The sequence below is a fragment of the Biomphalaria glabrata genome, chromosome 11, assembly GCF_947242115.1.
Source record: "Biomphalaria glabrata chromosome 11, xgBioGlab47.1, whole genome shotgun sequence".
NCBI lineage: Eukaryota > Metazoa > Mollusca > Gastropoda > Planorbidae > Biomphalaria > Biomphalaria glabrata.
In genome coordinates this window covers 5,975,815-6,000,000 of record NC_074721.1, presented here as the reverse complement: position 1 = coordinate 6,000,000, position 24,186 = coordinate 5,975,815, and the positions used below count along the sequence as shown (strand labels likewise).

The 24,186-nt window shown below is 37.1% G+C and overlaps 1 protein-coding gene across 1 annotated transcript in view; it reads left to right on the top strand.

Moving 5' to 3' along the window:
* LOC106072486 (uncharacterized protein C17orf98-like) overlaps nucleotides 1-19,389 on the top strand; it is a 22,478-nt gene extending 3,089 nt beyond the window's left edge. Inside the window, exons 2-4 of the mRNA XM_056004640.1 lie at nucleotides 6,127-6,523; nucleotides 16,232-16,334; nucleotides 18,757-19,389. Coding sequence (XP_055860615.1) covers nucleotides 6,134-6,523; nucleotides 16,232-16,334; nucleotides 18,757-18,914 — 651 coding nt within the window. The 5' untranslated portion in view covers nucleotides 6,127-6,133 and the 3' untranslated portion in view covers nucleotides 18,915-19,389. The remainder of the gene's footprint in view (nucleotides 1-6,126; nucleotides 6,524-16,231; nucleotides 16,335-18,756) is intronic.
* Nucleotides 19,390-24,186: the final 4,797 nt, after the last annotated feature.

Here is a 24,186-nt window from a genome sequence, read left to right as displayed (position 1 = left end):
ATAATATTAGAACAGAATCTTCTTCATGCAGTGGAAAATTAAGAATTTTTTGCCTATCTTGAATTCTGGTCAAAGCTCTTGCTCCCAATTAATATAGTTCGGAAGAAACTACAAAAGTCTGGACTGCATATATGGAAAGCTGCTAAAGAAATTAGTACCCTTTCATTCTTTCTGCAAAATGATGAAAAACTGACAAAAACCCAATCCATCAAAAAAGCAAAAGAAGGTAGTGAATACTATGGATTCCCTGTAATCCCTGTGGGAAGTGTGGTCGAGAGGCTAAGTGCGCTTGAACTTGGCTTGTCTTGGCTACCTAGAAGGGGACTCGAGGTTCGACACCCGACTCGGGCAGAGTTGCGTTTACTGAGCGCCTAAAGGCAGAACGGAAAACCAACTCCTAGATTGGACCAAAGCGCTCTGAGCATGCTATAAGCATGAAAGTAACGCTATATAAAAGCTATAGAAGAAAGAAAATACTTGATGGGAAGTTGAGTTCTAATGTAGGACTGTCAATAGAACTGCAACGTGCTGGACAGATTTCATATGGAGATGAAGGGCATTTTCAAAGGCTGGAAAGAAAATGAATACCTTTGGGTTTCTTCTTGAACCAAGACACCTGTTAGATGAAGACCCGCTTATGACAAACTGTGCTACTTTTCCTGTTTGTATGATGTCATTGATGCACGAGCACTTTTCATCAACAAACCAGTAATACAATCATCAATAGACATATTGAGGAAACAGGCTTCATATGGTAATTACGTGTGCTCAAACTTTGCAACCTCCTCCGAATACTGCTAACTCAGGCCACTTCCATTACGTTATGTGAGAGATCATTCTCAAAGCTCAAGTTCATCAAAAGCTATCTCAGGAGCACAATGACACAAGAAAGGCTTATCATGGCTTTAATGTCAGTGAAGTCACAAATACTAGAAAGTATCGATGTAGTTGATGTTATAGATGTCTTTGCTGCACAGAATGCACGACGTGAAGCGATATCAATTGAGATTTGTCACTTGTGCATTATTTAACTAATAAACAAAGCTTTTATTCATTAAAAGAGTCTTGATTACTTTTTGTTAAGTTTACTGATATACTGAACCAATTTGATTTGGGGCTTATATATTTTTGCGTACATTATTCCATGTCATATGTCGAATGTCAAAATGCAAGGGGCCCCCAAAGAGGTCAATCCCCCCGGGCCCCCAAATCCCTAGTTACGCCCCTGCAAATAATGTAACACCTGAACTGTCACCCCTCTCCCCCCAATACAATGGGTCAATCAGATCTCCAAATTTCTAGATCTCCAAAGTTTAAATAGTATAACAGCTTTCTACACGTAAGGTTCAAACTAGGTCCTGGATAAGTCCCAGTCATTTAATATTCACTTCGGCAAGAGTATGATAAACTTTAATGTGCCAGCTCGGTGGCTGACGTATCGTGTGCAGGTATGCAAGTTCTAAATCAATCAAGCGTAACCACTCGGAACAGTTGAAACGCCACACCAAATCAAACAATGATCCTGTTTCAGAAAAAAAAAAAAGTATCCCCGTGTGCCGTCAACTGTCTTGAAACGAGAGACACACGAAGATCCCGTTCCTATTGTGTCTGGACACAGGGATCAATATCTTTAATACCAGTTCGCAAGCAATAGTCCCGTTACACTAAACAAAGGGGATTGTCGGGCACAATAAACGCTCAAATAATGTGAAAAATATTGATAATAGAAAATAATAATATTATTATTATATAAAAATATTTAAACAATCCTTTAAAAAAAAAAGTATATCTAAGAGGAAGAACTCCGCATTTGCAGTTATATATTTCAATTATTTCCTTTCTTCAATATCAAAATAATTAATTACTAATCTACAACATTTTTTACCAAATACAACAATCAGATTGATCACGAGATCTCTTACACTATAGCACGTATCCGCATGAAATTTCGTACGCAGGTTCATTTTACCTCCTAATTACTCATCAAGAACGTCTTTGATAGTATCGCATATTTGTGACCACTATTCGCGAAAAACCACAAGCTTTCACTCAAACCTTTGTATTTAATTTTCGGTATTTCTCACTATAAACATAGTGGCATTGCCTAGAGCTGTGGCCGATTCGGCCTAGTATTGAACAGACTAACTGGTCATTTTTTAAAACTAATTCATGTTTTGTCTTTGCCAATAGATATTAATTGTTATAGAAATTAAGTAAAATAACAATGTAGAGAGTGGGTAATGACGAAATATCTCTCAGACACATACGAGTCACTCAACATCCCCAAGATGCGCTTTTGGATTCTCGTCATTTTAATCCCGAGTAATAACCATGCCCGCTTTCTCAACATATTGTCTTATTGTTGTATAATGATAGCACACTATAAGCGGACACTATTTAACAACGACACTGTCGCTAACTGTAAGAACTACAGAATTGTCTGTAAAAAAATGCGAAATAAAATGTTCAAGAAGAAACGTTAAGTTGATGACCCGTCGAAATATGAATTTTTGTGTTCTATTGTCGGGGCCTCTTTCTTGTCGAAGCCCCAAGGGCTGCTTTCCTTTTAAGTCTGGCCCTGTCTTCATTTCTACTCAGCAATTATCTAAAGTAAGAATCGTTTTCTAAACTAATCTAAGAGGTAAACCTCACAATCAAAATAGAAGATATATATGCAAAGCATCAAAGGCTGAAGTATCTAAGGGAAACTTGAAAAGTGTAAATTGTATTTATGTACAGGCCTATCTATATTCGATATATTCCAAATTATTTGGCATAATAATAAGACTTGACTAACGAGTCCTAAGATTAATGAGGAATGCAGTATTTCCAATGGATTGGCCTAATGATCAAGTTATTTCACTAAAAGAACAAAGATGAACCATGACAGTAGAAATAGAATTGACTTTCATGACATACAAATAATGTGCGGTAATTTTGGTTTTCAGTGTCACTCTTTTTTTCATCTCTAGAACTTTGATTTGATTTAAGTTTTCTTTTTTTTTTTTCTTTAACTCTTCTTTTACTTATTTAGTGTTGAATGTTAGTTTAAGCCAGCGGTTCTCAACCTTTTATGCTCGGCGACCCTTTTAAGAATCCCCCCACTCTGCCGCGACCCCCCCCCTCCACACACACACACATACAGCAATAGAAGAATAGACAATAACAGTCCATATTTTCGACGGTCTTAGGAGACCCCTGGCAAATCGTCAATCGACCGCCAAGGGGGTCGCGATTCACAGGTTGAGAACCCCTGGTCTAAGCAAAGGTTCACTTTGGAATATAATAATCTGTTGCTATATGATTTATAATAGCAAAGGTGAAAAATATGCATTCTCTCTCTAACCATACGTATATCACAATTCATATTTTTATAGTATGCAGCACATCAACATTTTCCTATCCTACATGGAAAAGAACTTGATAAATTAAGACAGTCTGATCTGTCATCTGGTGAACGATCCGAAGAAATCGTTTTGGATCTTCTACCTTGTAATGATCATGTAAGACTGATACCTTACTTGGCCACTCGCTGGTACTCCTATATATAACTGCGACTACTTCTGTGTGTGAATGTGTCCTAGAACTGTTGGACTTTACTAGTAAAAAAAGACACTGACCTTCAAAACTCCGAAGATTATGTATTTCGTTTGAGATGAAAGCCCATATGGCCTGTATGTCTAGGGCTGGAAAAGAGACAAGCAAAGTAAACCGAGAACTATGAAAAATTCTGAACAAAGTTCTTACACTTGTTGTTGTGATACCATAAAATTAGTTTTTTTTATGCAATGTATCTTTTGAAAAGTGAATTTAAAAAAAAAAAAAAGTTTTTGTAAAAAAAAAATTATATACTTCGCTTATATCTTTATGTGCATTTTAGACTGCAAATGAAGAAAGATCTAATTGACTTATTGATCACTCAATACTAACGGTGCAAACAGAAGCAACAGGATTGCCCTTTCAGATCGTATGTTGCGTTATAAACACTCAACAAGGGAGAAACTGGACACTCTTATATTTTATTTATCGCGCATTTTCTTGACTTTGAAACAAGACGTTCATTTATGCTCAGATATAAAGACCTAACCTATTTCATTAAAAAAAATCAATAGGTGACCAAAATTCAGGATATAATATGTTCCACGGCATCAGGAAAGCTTAAAGAAATGATCCCATGCTTGTTTTAGGTTTTTACTTGCACTCAACTCTAGATCTAGGGTCTAGTAAATCAGACAAATGGTGAACACTGCCTGGTCTGTCGTTCGGAATTATCGATGGTCCCGGGTTCAAATCCCGCCCGCTCCCATCCCCCGTCGTCGGGAGGTTCGGACTAGGAAGTAAATTATCTTCAACTTTGAAGGAACATCCGAAACATGGAAAACATTTAACAACAAACATTTGACAAACATTTTACAAACAAACACTTTACTAACATTTTACAAACAAACAAGCTGTACAGAAACGATCAAGCATTAAAACATGTCTTGCCCCAATCGGAGCCTACTTCGCTAGTTTCCGTGACACTTCGATCCAAGATGGGACCACTGCCAAAAAGATACAGAGACAGAGAAACACATTTTATATTAGAGCAGGTGCTATCACTGACCAAGTTTCGATAGGGTGACAGATCTTGAGAGATAGTGCTTCTTTGATTACTGGCCTCTCGTTTTACGGATACAGTAATGGCCTGAAAAGCACAACTTCCTGGACTGTGTTGCCATAGAGACTCAGTTAAGTACGAAGCGTTATGTGCGTATTAACTTAACGACGGACAAAAGTGGACACACCAGCACAACATCGCAGAAAAGAATGAGTTCCAAAGTAAGCTTCTGTTCTGAAGTAGTTAAATGTGGTCGGATCTAAAAACACAAAATACCTAGGTATTATAATAAATGAAAAACTGTCATGGAATGCCCATCTTGACGAAACTATCAAAAAATTAAACAAAGAATTAAGGTTTATTATAGGAAATTTCTATAAATCAATTAAAAACATAAAACTAAAATGTTATTTAACCTTTGTTAGGCCAATAATAGAATATGCATCCTCTGTTTGGGACCCCTCAACTTGAGAAAACATTAAGAAACTGGAACAGACACAAAATAGAGCAGTGAGATTCATAACAAACGAATATTCACATTTGACTAGAGTAACACCATTAGTAACATCACTAAATTTAGAAAGCCTTCAGGACAGAAGACTCAAAAGTAAAGTAGCAATTATACATAAAACACTGAACCATAATCTTCAAATACAAAAACAAAATTTAATAAAATAGAAAGACACAAAGATAAAGGCACGTCCTTCGTTCCATATGCTAGGACAAATTTGTACAAATGCTCCTTCTTCCCTAGCGCTATTAGAATGGAATGGGTTGCCTGAGCTGGCCAGGAAAACGAGTGACTTGACAGACTTTAGGTCATTGGTCAATATGTATGACACGTAGGACGTAATCATCTTCTTTTTTGAAGTAACGGATCAGATAAGATAAGATCTGACCTTATTCTTGCAGCTTCCTTTTCACTGCTGTAATAAAGTTGCCAACATTTTTTTATCAACATTTTAAATATGAGACAGAATCGTTATAAATTTCGTGTTTTGTGTTGTTATTTTCTTATAATGATAGATCATTAGACAGGTATTAGCAAGTTTAACTCTTTCTCTCCTGATTGACGATACCAACGTTGATTCCACCAGAATGTGGTAACTAATTACGGAGAGAAAGAGTTAAAAAGCTATTAAAGTTCCCGTTTCATTCCTTGAGATCTATGGGACAGACAATGTAAAGATCAACTGTTCCTGTGGCCTATAGATAATGAGGGTGTCATGTGGATAGCACAACGACCAGCCACCTCTACTTTTTCCCCGACTAATGTCAGGTTCCCATCAGATCTAGGTGGAATCGAGACACCCAAATAACCCGAAATTAAAAATCCCATCAGGATTCGAACCCGGAACCCCCCGGTTCAGAACCCAAGCGCTTTACCGCTCAGCCACAGCGCCTTCCTGTGAGCTATTCCATACGCTAAAATGTTTGACATAGGCCTATTACTATTCGAGATCAACATTTCTATTTCAATTAAATGTCTATTGCTATTTCTAAATTTTTGCGCATTGCCATTGCAGCTTTAAAATGTCGGACCAACCTGATGACGACGTGAAACCAACAGAGGAAGATGGCGAGGATTCAAAAGAAGACCAAAGTGAAAACACTCGAAACAGTCGATCGAAAAGTCCCAAGAAAACCCAAAAGAAGAAATCAACGTCCAAGTCGCCAAGCAGAAAAGGCCGAGCCAACAAAATCTATCGCACACCGGTGACCCCTGAACCGGAAGAGCTTTTGTTCAGGGAGAAGTCGTTCGTGCTGGACTGCAACGCCACCAGCAGTATCAGCAGGGACTACAGCAAGGTGAACCCAAAGCTAGGGCCGGTGATACCCCCGTACAACTCCCAGAAGGACAGACATGTCAATAATTATTTCAGCTACTTTGGTGTGAAGAGGACTTTGAAGAAGAATGAGCAGGTAAATGCATGTGTGTCGTCTGCAAACACTTCTGTGTTCTATGTGTAAAAAAAAGCCCTACGTTAACAGTGAGGATGGCTGCCTGGTTGTGTGGTTTGCGCGCTGGACTGTCGTTCGAATTTGTCGACGGTCGAGGGTTCAAACCCTGCCCGCTCCCATCCCCCGTCGTCCTTTGGGAGGTTTGGACTAGGAAGTAAACTATCTTCAACTCTGAAGGAACATTCGAAACATGTAAAACAAAACATTTTATCCCTCATGTGACTATTGCGTCCTGAAGAGTCCGTGCTATTCCAGAATCTAGATATAGACCTATGCAATCTGCTGACAAGCAACTTTTATTAGGCTAGTACGGAAACTTGATAGGACGTGGTCCGACATGTGTAAAAAGTGTCGGAAGTCTTTCAAGATTGAATCTGCATTGTTTTTAGATTTATCTGTAGTGTGTCTGTGGTGTGTCAAGATTATTTCGGAAGTGTCTCAATTGGAAATGGTCTGTGTGTCAAAAATGTTCAGGTTTTGATCGTATTTGCATTGTTTGTAGATCCTCTCTGTAGTGTGTCAAGATTGTGTCGGAAGTGTGTCAAGATTGTGTTGGAAGTGTGTCAAGATTGTGTCGGAAGTGTGTCAAGATTGTCTTGGCTGTTTGTCGTGTTAACAAGTATTGGCAGGGGATACAAACAATTTGCTATTGTGTTCGACATGTGTTAGATCAATTCTCCGCGACGTTTGGCTGTGAGCAGACGATATCTCAGTCAATAGCCTTGGCAATGAAGTGATAAGCCTGTTTTGAATAGACTTCCATTAGTGCAGCGTAAGCGTAGATTGTAATGGCAACGTATATTCGTTTTATAGTAGTACGAGCCAACCCGCGGCTTAGCATACCCCCCCTCTTTTTTCTAAGCCTCGCTCTTTGTCACCACGAAAGTTACGTGGGGTAACTCTAGTCCGACTTGAAGAAATAACGAGTTATCTTTCCATCACTTTTTCAGCGTGGTGTCCGCATGGTTGGGTCATGAAGAGAATTATATATATATATCATCATCATCCAACTCCATTTGAGTGAGGGCTTGAGAGGCATACATCCTCTCTTGCAAAAGCCCTTGACAGAAGCCCTGCTATATATATTCCTCATTTTATTCAAGCATTGTGGGTCATTAATGGGCATTCCCAATGGAACACTTCGCACATTATACTCAAAACCCCCTTTGGCTACGCTCATAGCATTTTGAGTGTGTAATTTGCTTTTTTTAAATACTGAAGAGGTATTTTCTTTCTTCAAACGCCGATGAAGTGGGGTTAAACTCAAAACCCCTTGGCCTACGATCATAGAATTTTGAGTAATTTGCTTTCTTTTATATTGAAGAGGTTGGTTGTTTGTTTCTTCAAACCCCGCTTAAGGGGAGTTTAAACTCAAAACCCCTTGGGCTACGATCATAACTTTTGAGTGCAATATTTTTTAGCTTCAAACCCCACTGAAAGGGGGTTTAAACTCAAAACTCTTTGGCTACGCTCGTAGAATTTTGTGTGTGTCATTTACATTTTTTTTAATATTGAAGAGGTATTTTTAGCTGCAATCCCCGCTGGAGTGGTTTTTCAACACAAAACCCCTCATGGCTACGCTCATAGAATCTGATGACTGCTGAATGGATAGTTTTATATTAATGAGGGGGTTTTATCGTTAATTTCGGAGGGGGTTCTAAACTCCAAATCTACCTTAGCTATGCTCTTGGAATATGGGGATTGTCGTTTGCATTATTTTTTTGTTTTGTTATATAGAAGAGGGAGATTTAACTGCAAACCCCTCTGGTAGGGGATTTTAAACTCAAAAACCCTGTTGTGGGCTAATAACATCTGACTTCACTTCTTACTAATTATCTACACAATATATTTCTTTAGTATAACTAACCTAGTCTCTAAACTAGTACATTACAACCCCTTGGCTGCGCTGGGGCAGGTAATGTTTTAGTATTAAAATCTCACACAAAATAAACAAAACCAATGCAAAAAATCAGTCATTTAGTTATGAAATTATAAATGACCTGGGCTCTTTAGAAGAAGGAAAACTCAAAGCTCTGCTGCCTTGCAGCTATACCCAATCATGGGAAAGGCCTCTGGAGTCCACCCTGGGAAAAAATCAGGAGCATGTAACCCTTAGGCAGTTTGCCGCACTCAGTGCTACACCCTGGCAGAGTCTACGACAACGCTGACCCCCAAACTGTATCAGCACTTGCCGTTCCTCTGAGTTGAGAGGGAGGAACTGGTGTGTTGGTGATATCTTTCCGACCACAGCTAATGCCCAGGAATTCATTGCCTTCGCGACCAAAGGAGGCCGTAACTGTGTTTTCGGAATTAATAATTGCCCTGTCAACATAGTGTTTTATATCTTTAGAAAACGATACAAGATAGGGATCTGAAAGGACTAAAAGAGAAATTGAATTAATATTCATGATATGTTTTTAAAAGCTCATTTCTAGTTTGTCATGTTGTTAGCAATGTAATTAATTTAAATAAAAAATTGTGTTGTCCATATTATACGAAAATAAAAGTGGGTTGGAGGTGGCCGTTGTTTCTAAATAGCTTTATATCCAAAGTTTCTTTTATAAATATTAGACTTTGTTTAAATTAAGACGTTTTTAAGTGTTAATAAACTTGTGAATGTTAGTTGGTCTGAAATTCTGCTAAATCATTAGATTTCCTGTCTAACTCGGGTAACCCTTTTCAAGCTGTAATGGCACTCAGGAAAAAGAGAAATTTAAGTCAATAATGCCATCAGCTTATTTAAACTGGGTCCGGAACTTGAGACTCCCCAGGCGTTGTTGTGTACTGTTATGTCAGCATATTGAGTATTTAATGTCATAATAAGAAAACAAACTCTGGGACAAGGTGCTTCATTGTTTAACTAGCATGCCTTTGTTTGTATTACCTTTATTATGCAATCGATTTTTTTTTCAACACACACTCAAATACAGACATAACTAATACACACATTAGCAATGACACACTTAAATTCGTCATAATAATCTAAAGCCATTAGACACGATCAATAAATCAATCGATAGATATGCGGCCCCCCCCCTTCCCTATCTGCTCAGAGTAAATCGTGCTGGTTCTTACACATACCCGCCCCCCCCCCTGCCACAGTCCAGGGGATCTTTTTTTTTTATGAGGCTTTCTAGTGGCTTACAAACATGTTCTTAGAGGTACACTCTGACATGCCAGGGAACAACTTTGTAATTATTAAGTCAGTCTTGAATATAGTAACTTTCACATAAGTACTATAGGAAAAAAAAATCCAGTACCAGCAATTAAAATGTTTGGAGAAAGTCAATTGATTGTATCGTGAATTTATTTATATTCTAAGTCTGCTTTGGTCATTTTGAAAGATTATCTTTTTTTTTTTTGTATTATTCTTTATGGCAGTGTGCCCCAAACCTTTTCCTTAATGGAACACTTCGCACAGTATGAGTATGCAGGGGGAAAATGTGTTGTTGTTTTTTTTTTCAGATATTAGTTCGCGTGGTGGCCTACTAGTTCATTATTCCAGTAGTTTGAGGAACACTTATTTAGTTTGGGAACCTCTAAAATTTGGAATACAATATCGAGGAATAAGTGGTGGTCGAGTTCACATCTCGGTCTGGGATTTAATTGGGTATAGTGACTTGACTCTACTGTAAAGTATTCCTTTCAGACCTTGTGATCAAATAGGGCAGATGATGTAAAGGTCATCTGATTCTGTGGCGAACAGTTAGTTAACGAGGTTGTCATATGGCCAGCACAACGACCAACCGCCTTTACTTTTCCCCAACTAATGTCAGGTACTCATTAGAGCTGGGTGGACTCAGAGGCGCCCAAAGATAACGAAATTTAAAATCCCAGTCTTCACCAGGATTCGAACCCGGGACCTCGAAAGCCAAGCTCTTTACCGCGCCTTCATGTCATAAAAACTTACTTGTAACATGTGAAACTCACTTTGTAATGTCTTTTAGTTTATGTAGTTACATATTCAAAAATGACTCGATTCGTTTTTTGTTGGACTCAACTTTCTAGTTTCTTGAAACCGGACCACAGGTGTCTTGATACCACAGTGTGCAGTTTGTAGAGGAATTACTATTCAAAAACAACTTTCCGTCATCTAACAAAGTCTTACTGTTCATCTTCTTTGTCCTTCTCATAATCAAGGTTGTAGGGTTTGTATAAAGTGTACTATATGTAATGTGAACCTGTGTGTTGCGATCCGGAATTTCTTCATACAGTTTGCCTTCAATTATTTTGCAATCAGTAAATGATCGAATTTGATTCACTCTTGTCTTTTTCAATTTTAAACTTCTCTGATTCTTCTCTCACAATTTCTTATAATTGTCATAATTGAGTTAAAAACTCTTGAAAATCTAAGCCCATGGTAGTCTGAATAGCTGTTTTGTCTTTGAAATATCCAAGCAGATGTAGTTTGTAAAATTTCTATTACCAATGGCCTGTTTTCAAAAACTCTCGAGCTAGAGGTGATGCCGACTTCTCTGTGTCACATCAACCGTGCGAGTGGTCGTGAGGAACCATGTGTGGATAGTGACATTTATTTAGGAGCTGTGAAATGGGCTCATCCTAAGGCATTCCAAAAGGGATTCTGTTTTCCTTCCATATTGGCCAAATCATCTCCTAAATGACAGTTTTCCACACGGACGCCAGGTTGAGGTTTCTTGGGAGCTTGTCTAACAAATCGTTATAGAACATGTTCCCAACTCTGTTTGAGCCTGTGTTTTTGTGTCAAGAAGTGTAAGACTTCATATTTTCACTTGTTATGTTTAGCTTTACGATTCAAATGTTCCTTCGAAATTGAACATTTCACCCAGGTACAAACCTCTTTCCGGATGACGAGGGATAGCGGCGGGATGGTTCAAACTCAGGACCTTCAAGACGACAGTTTAGGATCGCATACCTCAAGACCAGGCAAAATTTCTAACGGAATTCTAAAATTATGACAGACTTATAAAAACCAGTGAAGTAACATGGTCGTGAAACCAACATTTTGTGGAGCTCAGGTCTAAACAATGACTCAATTGGTATAAATGTAGCCTGTATTTTAATCTTCAGTTATGCTACTGGTTGACAAAAGTTTATGTCGATAACAATATTTATGTTGTTTGTTATCTTACTTAAAACTTAAGTTATATTTACACATGCTATATACTTTCCCTCCCTAATACGTCAGTAGTTATAGACTATGGTCTTAGCAAGTATACAGTAGGGGATCCAATGTTAGCCATGAACCAACTACCTGTGGTCTTATAAAAGTGGACCATTGTACAATCCCGCAAACTAGAGGGTCATAGAATAAATGTATGGACACCGTTACAGATTTGTTTTAATAAACACAAATCATCACTTCTTCCCTTACATGTCAATCTCCTGAATCAATCTGTAAGATGAAGTTTTTACTAAATCGTAAACAACTACAGCTATATACATATTTCGTCTAATGACCTATAAACATGTGAAGTTAATGTAGTGTAGATCTACAAATATTAATTATTATTTTGTTCATTTTAACTGATAGAAACTGCAGAAGATAGCGTTCCGGAAAATTATTTTGACAAATGAAACATTTAACATTTTCGTGTTTCCAGGATTCCCCTTCTACGCTGCATGCCTAGGACCTCAAATAGATAGCCGGGGTTATCATATAGGGGAGGCGCGGTGGCTGAGCGGTAAAGCACTAGGGTCCGGGGTTCGAATCCTTCGGGCGCCTTTGAGTCCACCCAGCTCTGATGGGTGCCTGACGCTAGTTGGGGAAAAGTAAAGGCGGTTGGTCGTTGTGCTGGCCACATGACGCCCTCGTTAACCGTAGGCCACAGAATCAGATGAACTTTACATCATTTGCCTTATAGAGTACAATGTCTGAAAGGGGAACTATACTTTTTTTTATCATAAAGGAGTCATTTTGTCTCTTTAAAAAATTCGGCACAATGTCAGTAAAAAAGTGACATAACTAGAGCATCAATGTAGTCATTTTTTTTTTAATAAATCTCATACATTACCCGGTATTGTTTTACTGAGCCGCAAAATAATCAACTGTTATAAATTTAGGAGCATCTTAAAGATGAAGTCCTGTTTTTAACTTTTTATCTTTTATGTATATCTGATATTTCTTTTTAATCGAAACTCTCGTATAGATCTAAGAATATATTAGGTATTGTTTTCACTCCAAGGATGTTTGTTTTCATTTGAAAGCTATCTTGGGACTCAAGAGGCCAATCCTTGATACACATCTGCCGTCACAGGTTAGATATTTGTAATCTCCAGGTTAGATATTTGTGATCTCCAGGTTAGATATTTGTGATCTCCAGGTTAGATATTTGTGATCTCCAGGTTAGATATTTGTGATCTCCAGGTTAGATATTTGTAATCTCCAGGTTAGATATTTGTGATCTCCAGGTTAGATATTTGTGATCTCCAGGTTAGATATTTGTAATCTCCAGGTTAGATATTTGTGATCTCCAGGTTAGATATTTGTGATCTCCAGGTTAGATATTTGTAATCTCCAGGTTAGATATTTGTAATCTCAAGGTTAGATATTTGTAATCTCCAGGTTAGATATTTGTGATCTTCATGTTAGATATTTGTGATCTCCAGGTTAGATATTTGTAATCTCCAGGTTAGATATTTGTAATCTCCAGGTTAGATATTTGTGATCTCCAGGTTAGATATTTGTAATCTCCAGGTTAGATATTTGTAATCTCCAGGTTAGATATTTGTGATCTCCAGGTTAGATATTTGTGATCTCCAGGTTAGATATTTGTAATCTCCAGGTTAGATATTTGTGATCTCCAGGTTAGATATTTGTAATCTCCAGGTTAGATATTTGTAATCTCCAGGTTAGATATTTGTGATCTCCAGGTTAGATATTTGTAATCTCCTCCTATGAGGTCCAATAAGGAATCGGCGGCACAGCGCCATCATCCCGATACATTGCATCTTCCCCTTTACCTTATATATTACAGGCATTACTTAAAAAAAGAAGGTAATTACGTCCTACACATATCATGTTAACCTAGCCATGCACGTTAATCAGTGACTTAAACTCTACTATGTTGTTGGTTTTCCGGGTTGATTTTTTTCCCCTACAACTAGGAGAAAAGCGGGAGCCCTTCACCCTAAGTCCTTTCTGAGGGTTCTGTAATGACAGTGATTATCGCGGTCTTAGCTGGGCTGGGTCGTTTCATATACGTAGTGCAAACCCTCTGGTATCCACCCGCAGTCCGCACTGGTCAATGTAAATTTCCATTTATCCGTATACTGTAACCGCCACATTAGACCTACTGGGGAGATTGCTATATCAGCTGCCCATTCTTGATGATCCCCTTTGTGGAACGGAGTGGCGGACTTGGACTGCAGTGTGGGGGCTCTGCTCCATCATCACCCCTGGGAGAGATTAAAATAAGCTCCCGCAGGATAAACCTACAGAGTCTGTGTTTACTACTCGTAATTCGACTATTTAGTTTCCACTAAAAGACGTTTCCACTGTTAGTTGTTTTTCTGCCTTTGGTCTGTTCACCGTCTGCGACACAGGACCCTTGCTTAATGCTTCACTTCCATGTGGTCTATCCAGTGCGTTTTTTTTTCTCCATATTTTTGTTGTCGATTTTAAAGAGCTTCTTGACGCGCTTACAAACACCTTTAACACAACTTATAATAAGGCTTGTCTTCGAGTCCGACGATTCATGAGGAATGCAGCATTTCCCGTGGCTACGCTGCCCCAGCTGTGACCTACACATTTTACCACATTTAACGCAGGCATATCGTCCGCTTGTGGTCGATTTAGATTTTCTTTTCGCCATCTACGTCTGCAGCGGATTTTTTCGGTCGAAGTGTGTATATCGCAGCCTTTGTAACTGAACTCCAACTTTCTCGTTCTGAAGCCGCCTGCAACCAGGTGCTCTCTTCTGTGTTAGTTAAACAAGTTGGCGCCTAAGCTGGTCTTTAAATCGTTTCCGTGGGGCACCTCTGTTACGTAGACCACATTTCAGCTCACCTAAAAAAGACTGCTTTTGGCATACATGCCCTGCCCAGCGTAACTGTCGGATCATAAAAGAAGTCCCGCCATACTGTTTAAACCGGCTTTAAAAAATCTTTGTTTGTAGTGCTGTCTTGCCACCGTATGTCCATGCTGAAGCGCAAGGATCATTGGTAAAAGCGTTCAAGTAGTCTTAGTTGCTTTCTGTCAATTACCCATGTAGAATTGCATCTTGTCTATAGTGTTCTAAGAACATTGAAGAATTTAATATTTGAGTTGGATATTCAGACCCAGCTGTGGTGCACGTATCTTCAAACAAGGGCAGACTTTATCATTCGGCAGCGCTGAAAACCCCTGGATGCAGATAAAGCACACAAAATGTTTGTTTTCTAGCTGAGCAGTAAAAAAAATGGAATGGCGTTTCTGAGTGCAAATCTTAAAAGCTTAACTTTACGTTTACCTTGGACGGAGTACTTTTTTTTTTCTTTTGCGAGGGAAATGTAAGGAAAGATTTATGTGTTCGCTTATTAGAGAAGATCTGTAGATCTAATATTGGCGTATACTTATACTCTGCGGCCCACAATCATTGGTTGGGTTAACTTTTATGGCTATTTCCATCTTTCCATGTATATGTGTATAATGTTTAAACACTTTACTGGTAAATCAGATCAGCCTCAATTTTTACAATAAACCATTAACACCTGCCTTTCCATTTCTACCGCATGTCAAGAGTCTTTAAAATCAAAGGCTGTCAGACTATAGGCCCGTTCACAGATTTTCGATCAAGGGAGGTAAACATTTCAATATTTTTGTGTGTTTCTTTTTTAACTGCCAATCACATTGATCTGCTTTTATTAATCTGTTTCAATAAATAAGCTTTCATGTGGCTGCCTTTTCTTTTTTTTTCCTTTTGATTTTATTTCTTCAACTCAATGCAAGTCAAAGATTTATAAATTACATTCAGTCAAAAGCAGTAGGACCTATTCAGTTTAAGAAAATATATTTATGTCTATTTAAACATGTTGCCAGTCGGACCTGGCCAGATGCAGTACGGTCCATCAACAGGATGATAAATCTAGCAGGTCCTAGACACTAAGGTCAGATCAGTCCATTAGCCTTATGTCAGAGCCAGATATGACCCTCGACCTTTTTTCCTTTATAAATGCATTTAAAAATCGATCACCCAGATACCCCCTTCTTTCTCCCTCTACCCTTTTCCAACTGGTTCAGACAAATGATAGGGTCATAGCGTTTTGAGAAAGCTAAGCAAATAAAAAACAATAAGTAAAAATATGTATCAATTATTGTTAGTCTAGATCCATATATGAGTGTTTTTTCCTTAAAAATTAGTTATTACGCAAAATGCAGGGGCCCTCCAAAGAGATCAAGCCCCCCCCCCCTTCCAGGCCCCTAAACGATGGAAATCCTACCTACGTCCCTGACGCATACATTGGTTTCATAGTACCAACTGTTTAAAGCTACAAAGTAGGCCAACAAATTGAGTACTAACAACACACACTCTCAGCTTCGTAAACATTCACAGAACACATCTCATTATGTTATGGGCTGGGTCGTGTCATATACTTGTCATATAGTTGCTGTTTATATAGGCCCTTAGTAGGCCTGAAAAGAAACACAATAAAAGCATGCAACATTCTTTATCAAAGCCATTAAAATACTTTATTATTTCACCTTTACAGAACCTCAATAAATCTACGTCAATAGACGGCCCAGTAGTGGACAAATTCCATCGGGAGGGAGCTGGAGCGGTGTATCTGAAATTACGAAACGAGTTCGGAGCAGGTGAGTGAACGTTGAAACTTTAATTATAGTTTTGCACCTTTATTTGATAATTCTGTTACTTTGATTACATTCGCGTTTTATAGTTGGATACACAATACAGAAGACAACAAAATTATGTGATGAGGTCTTGCAAGGACGAAGTCTTCCTGATGGAATGTTTTACATCGAATTCATCGGATGTAAACGTTTTTGAATCACAATTGGTAGGGCTGTTCTTTGTTTATTCGTGAGATTGTCAAAAGAGTTGAGCCGAAGGCTCTTGGAACTCTAGGATTGTAAACCTGACAGAACAAGCCGCTCTGTCTTGAGGAGGACCAAGTCAATGTCTGTATAAAATATTGCTATTTCTAATGTGTCTGACACTTCGGGCAGATGGAATAGAATACATGGCCGAGAGCCGAGCACACCGGGAACACCCGCCATCTTCTTATGTTTAACCAAGCTAACCGTATCTTGAGGAACGGCGCTGGATTCTCGAAAGGGACGTGGAAGCTCTCTTTCAAATCACATTGCAATGGGAAAGCTCTCGCATTCCTTTAGACACTTCCACAGGAGTTTTGTTTTTCTATTCATTTAGCCTAATCACTTCATTTAGCTATCGTTTCCACCCGAGTGTCACTTCGAAGCAGAATAGCTTGCCCAGGCTTTGTTTATCAAACACAGTAGAAAGTCAGTTGTGGTCTCAAACTCAGTTTTCCTAAAATCTTTTTTTTTTTTCAGTGATGAGGTTTGGAGTAATCAAAATAAACTATATTCCTTCATATCACTCGGTCATAATCCAGTTGTTGGTGGGGGTTGTGTTCTGCACCATTCTGGAACTTTCAGTGCAAGCATGACCATCATCTATGAAGCTGTCCTGTACGCTACTACTCTTCACATTTCAGAAGACCTTGTTATGTCCTCAGTAGACCTCAGGTCTATTCGACATAATCAGAAGAGCGAACTTTATCACAGTAACTTATATATTGTAAATTATATATTATAATACATTACATTCGATTCTTTCATTTTCCAAATTTATACACATTGAATATAATTTGTTGGTAAAAATTACCATATTGCTACGCTCAATAAGTTATACATGTAGTTTAACAAATATAGCATGTAGCGTTAGTTTCAAAATAGGTAGATGTACATTAGATTACAATTGCAACATTTCGAAATACTCTTAATATTTAAAATTATTTTAGATGTTTCTTCAAAGCAGACGATAATTACGTGCTTTGCTTACCCACGTGATTTAGCCGTGAACGTTTATTGGAGACTTAAACTCTGCTACGTCATTGGTTTACCTGGCTAATTCAGGCAACCAGTTCAATGCTCTACTGGCACTAGGGAAGAAGAGCACTTGTACAAATTTGTCTTTAGTATAATTTTTTTAATATGGCTTTACCTCAGCCGCGTCGGAATTCGTGTAGAAGTGTAAAGCAAATAATAATAATAATCTAAAATGGCGATGTCTTCGGTTCTGAAGATTAAGGACGAAAGCAGAGTTTCACTCGACGACGCCAACCCAAGTGCAACCTGCATGATGGCTGATGCAGGCTAAGACGCTGTGCTCCTGGGGTCTAAGTTTTCTCTACGCCTTCTGCGCATGTCTTATACAAGGGCTTTTCTTTTGGATTCAAATGTGTCATTGCGGCCCTCTCGAGAGCTCTCCAGCTGTCTCTTTCAGAGCAGATAAAAGTTCTTAAATTACTAATTTAAATGTAGCTTTGGCTACCCTTTTTTTTTTTCTTTTTCGACGCGACTTCAACATGTCATAACAATCATTACGTCGTAGATAGAGTACCTGCTGCAATGCTCAAGAGTCCGCTGTTCAAATCTTCAGTCATATTGAAGTGTTTGATCAAGTATCTCTTGTGCAGTTACTATTTCACACGTAGTTTTATTTTTTTATTACAAAACTTGTATCATCTCTGTCTGTCTGTCTGTCTGTCTGTTACAAATTTTGAATACGTTATTCCTCCCACACCAATCCTCTAATCAAGTTGAAACTTTAACGATTATTTATTGTATCTAACATAACATGAATCAATAAAAAGAATCAACCAATTAGCAATTAATTACTCGTTATAAATTTTTTTGTTTGATACCAAAAAAAGAAAATTAATCCTTCAGTATTTCGAGATATGGCTACATATGTGGGGCTATGCCCCCTTTGGATAATTATACATTTTGTTTTTCTTACTCTGCTCTCGGCTCAAGTTGAAATTTATTATAATCTATTGACCTGACAAAACATGATCAATTAAAAAAAAAAGGAACCAATTAATCAATTAACTATTTTTTATGTCGAAAAAAGGAAATAAATTCTACACTATTGAGATATATAGTTTTTCTCCTTGGAAAAGCTTTTAAAATATTTTTACATTTTGCTTGTTTTTAATGCATTCTTTTCCCTGTTACATTTTGTGTGCAGGTCATTCCCAAGAAACCATCAACGGACATGCGCAGTTTATGCAAGGGGTCAAGGAAGTTCAAGGCTACAACGGCAAATATGGCTTCAGGCGGAACACGCCCTTCTTGAGGCAGCAGCCAACGCCATTCGAACCAGCTATTATTTTGCCGACACACTAATTGCACTTTGAATTCGAATTGTTTAATTTATTTGTCTATACCTTCAAATATAACAAAGATAACCGAAGTGGACCATCGACAAATTCTTCCCTTCTATAGATCTAGATCTAGAATTCTAGAGATAAGCCAGTGTAGAGTTTGTTAGTTTTGAATCTGGGAAGCAGAGAAAGTCATTAGTAAAAGGTGAAATTATTATAAAACTTTTAAAGCTGCATCTTACTATAAATCGGATCAAAGTCACATGACACCATTACACTTGATTAACTCTTTGATGCTATAAATATCTACTTAAAACTATTAACTCTATTGAATCTTATATTTCATTTTTCTTTATCACCGCATCAGTATTGTCAATAATCGTAATCGTAGAGTTGTATTATTCATTAATAGATGTACAGACTCATTGCATTCATTGTATTTGTACAACGCACTATTTTTTTCAACTTGTCTACCTAATTAAAATATTTTTTATTCAACATAATTTTCTTTTATTTAATCACAATCAAATCACATTGTATATCATAGTCCAATAGCATGTTTCTCTTTATACCTGGAACTGCCTCTTTACGTAGCTCAAAATATACCTGGAACTGCCTCTTTACGTAGCTCAAAATAGAGCAATGGGACATACTTTAGATATAGTTAAAATATGGGGCATTACATTCTATCCGGCACAGCCTATAATTTTATATCGAGCAATGGCATTTAGATTCTCCAAGCCCAATCTTTGCCTTTTGGTAAAGAAGCTGAGTTTTTATGCTGAGCGCCTTGAGTCAGAGCGGAAACTTTCTCCCAGATACCCTCCCCCCACATGTAGAGCGTACGGATAATGCTTTAAAGACGTTCTACATAAAAGCAAATTAAACAACAACAACAGTATATTGTGACGTTTTTCACTATCCAGGGTCTCTGCAAACTACACCATAGGACACAACCAATTTAAAGAACTTGACAACTCAGGACTCCAAAGTAACGTAGCAGTTTAATAATGTCAAATACATCACAGACAATACTGTACAATTGGCAACAACATAACACTGAACGCACAAAAACCTTGACTCTGCTCCGGACCGACTTCTACACACCATGCTGGTTCTGACTTCGACGCGTTCTGCTCACATTGCGAGGTAATTCGCTCTTATATATAAAAAAAGGGTTTCTATAGGCTTTCTAGAACCGGATGGAACGTCGCTTGACCATTCTGGTTGATCACATGACTACATTCGTACTATTTACAACACAGGTCCTTCCCAACGGGCGTGTACTGTCACGGTTGACCGCTCTTCTAGCGCTGGTCTGTGGCGATTTGCGTAGGATAAAAAAACCCACAGCACTATTCCCATCTGTGTCAAGTTTATACCACTAAATGTATATATACTAGGGGTGTACCGGTAAGTAGCTCCTTCTCCAGCCGAATATCAAAAAGTACTATACTATCTCTATAAAGTGTTTTAATTAATTCTACTTTTTACTAAATACAAAGAGACATTTGAGTCGAGTGAGTGTGCAAGATAGAAATACGAAAGCCAAAAGTAATTTTAAAAGGATACTTTGAAAAATTATAGCGGCTAATCCAGAGTGTTTAAAATGATATGAGTGGCCAATTAGGTAGTAATTCCACCCCCCCCCCCTGTAAATATGCATAAACTGTGAAATTGGAAAGTTGTTAGACTGTTTTCAAAAATATCCGTTCATTTTCCAAATACCCGTCCTATTAAATTTTATAAACACAGAAAGCTAATAAATGGGATTTAAGTATTGAAATAATTCAGAGAAATAAAGCACAAAAGGTCTTTTAGTTAAAACTGATGAAATTTATTTCTTGTACATCAGACTGGCTTACTTAACACATATGCCAGATAAAATATCATACAAACATCAATAATAAAATATGGTTTGTTTCAATACATAAATTAGATTTCAAAGACAGATCAATACAATAAGTTGTCAAGTCAAACAATGCTTTGATCCTCATCCTTTCAATATCAGTCTCGCAAGATCAAAGTAAAATTACTGCATTCATTAAATTGTACAATTAAAAAAAATCATGGTATGTAAAAAATAATAATTATGACTGAGAGACCAAAAAACAAACAAACAAATTCTTGTTCAAAGAGAATTAAAATCTGGCCAAAAATGAAAATGAAGAGGAAAAAAATCACATAATTAAAGATGGATGATACAGGAAATCACAATTATCTTTATGAACATAGAGAAGGCAAATAAAATACAGAGCTGTGTCAGAAGCTAGCATTGTGGTTCAATACAAACAGAGATGTCAGGCCTCAATGTCTCAAGTCTGTCCAATCAAATCTACTACTTCAACTTTTTTCTAGAATCATTGTCACACATACATGTTACTAAGACCAAAAAAAAAAAATAATAATGATAATCCTATACACAAACATTGATGACTTAAATCTAGCAATTTAACATACAAAGTGGAAAAAATCTGGCAAACAGCAGTATTGGTAATAACAAGTGAATAAAGATAGAGCAACAATAGGCATTCAAAACTCTCTTGCATTCATCCCAATATAGATTAATTAGCACACCTGTTTCTTCTCTACAATAAATAATCAGTAAATAGTTTTGTAGCTTGTCAAACACAGAACTAGTAGTTGTATACAAGTATACAATCACTAAATCTCTATCTACCAATTCACACCACACAGTTACGATTAACTCATATTCATATTTTTATTTTACTGCACAAAAATTATACCCAGTTTTAGAACTAAGGTCAAATATGGGATAAGCATTATTAGAATGCTGGGTTTCAGAATTTTTCCCAATCATTGCCAGCTTAAATAAAAAAAAATTCATTCCCACCAGGCACAAATTTACAAGTATGAAACTTCACAGGGCCATTGAGCCAAAAGGTTGAGTTGGGATTTTTTTTCTAACAAGATATTAATTAATTAATGGCAAAAATTAATGACAATATGTTTGATTCCAAAGATTAAGGATTAGTGAAAGGTTTTACTAACTATGCGGCAAGAATATTTTGTCACATCTAATGCATACATAGCCGTTGTCAGCCAGGGGTCTATAACAATTAACTGATACGCCATTATGCCCTCACTGGCATAGAGAAAAGTAGTAGGCAGCTGTTCACTTCTGAAAGAGACAGCTGGAGAGCTCTCTAGAAGGCTGCAGGTCACGCAATTTTGTCTAAAGCCCTTGCAGAAGACAGGGCCAGAAACCAAAGATATACTGTGAAATTTTATAAGAGGGGGAGTAATGGGGCCTACATCAGGACAATGCAGCACCAAAGTCTGTTCATGGTCCCACTAATGATAAGTACAAACTAATGTAAGAATGTAACTGGGTTTTAATAGTGTGCAAAGTTGTAGTGACATGAGTTTTAGTCTCTTCTGAATGATATGTGTCCAATGATTTATAGTTTCAACACTATCAAAAACATATAGTCTGTGGAACAAGTATCAATGACTTTATGATTACAAGGGTCGTCTGATTGAAGTCATTGCATAAAAATGTGTACAAGTATAAACAAGTTTCCCCATTGTAGAAAACGTGAAATAAATGAAGTCCCTGATTATAAAAAAAAAGCATGTGTACACTGCACCTTCCTTGAATATCCAGTCAATTTAAAAACAGACGTGTTTTGCTATTTAAATATTTAAAACTTGTGTTAAAAACACACAAAAAAGAATGGAAAAAAAGTGTCACTAAAAAAAGCGAGAAACAGAGAAAAGGTTAAGAATATAGCCTGATAGATGTTCAAATATTTAGTTAAATTTCAAAAAAAATTTTTATTGCTAATAAATATAAAAACATGCTGGGAACAATTTGAAAGACACAAACAATTATTATGTTAGTATTTAGTGGGCAATATAGTTAGTTACCTGTACTAGGTTTTGGCATACAAAAAAAAATCAAAAAATACATTCTGAGATACAGTTATTAAATTACTTCCATAGACATGAGAAAGTGCAACAGAGCTATTTTGTGTTTTGATCTTGATTAATGAAATTTGAAAACACAAAATTTTCTTTTTCTCTAGTCAGCAGGAACTTTCAGTTCTCAATACTTATTCCCTAAGTTGAATTTAGTCATTCAGGGTGACCAGACTTGTCTTAAAATTTTCTTCAGTTTTCTAAAAACATTTAATTCTATTCGTCTCTTCCATAAAATCCTTAAATAAAATACAGCTCATCTTTTTGTTTAAATGGTTTTAAAAACATTCAATTACAAAATAAATATATAAGCCATATGTCTTGAGCGGTTTATCAACAATGTACTTTGAAAAGTATGTCTATTGCCCTCAACAGATCAAATTTATTTCATTCGTTTACAAAAAAAATATTTTAAAAAATTATGATCATACAATTATTACCAGAAAATAGTCTCTCTCTCTATATATACATATAATTATTTTTCCCTGCGATGCTTACCTGGCTATTCCCTGGTAGTTTGTATTGTCTCAGGCTACAGTTTAAACTCTCATAGATTTACTTTTATTCTATGTAGCCCAGCGACTGGCTGAAAAACTGATCCACCTGTGAAATATTTTACTTTTGAAGGGAGGGGTGGTTACTCCCAACCTAGCTATGCCCATGGTCTAGTCATTTGGCCATTACTATTATTGTAACTTTTAAAAACACCCTGAGGGCCAGTTTGACAGGAGCAAAATTTATTTCAGACACAGTACAGGTGCCACAGACTGACTGAATAGTTGGAACGAATCTTCTAATGTGAGCATATTATATTTGCATTAACACTAACTTATTGGTCACCCCTATAATATTCATGAAAAGACAAAAAAAACAACAACTGTGCCAGCTAAATATTTGTTCATAGCTCTCATACTTTCAAGCTATTGGTTAATATCTTTATAAGAAATCATCCATTGATTGTACATATAATTAACACTCATATCTACAAAGTCTAACATTATATAAATTCCCCTTTTACACTTGTGCACAAATATTGTAGTGTTGAATCTTAAAACCAGGAATGCAAATAATTATGTTAGTAATAAATAACCATAACCATTTATAAACACTTCAATTAATATAGTTGGCGCCACTATTACAAGTACCATACAAGTACTACCACAAAACTTTATAGTAGCAGAACAGAACTTAGACCAAGATCATTCTATTCATCATGAAACAGAACTTTAACAAGTAATATTCTAATCAGCACTAAACAGCCCAACTAAGACCAGTATGATTCTATTCACTACTGAACACAGAGAGAGCTCATTTAGTGTCCTATTGTACTAGAACTGATACAATGCCCAGTA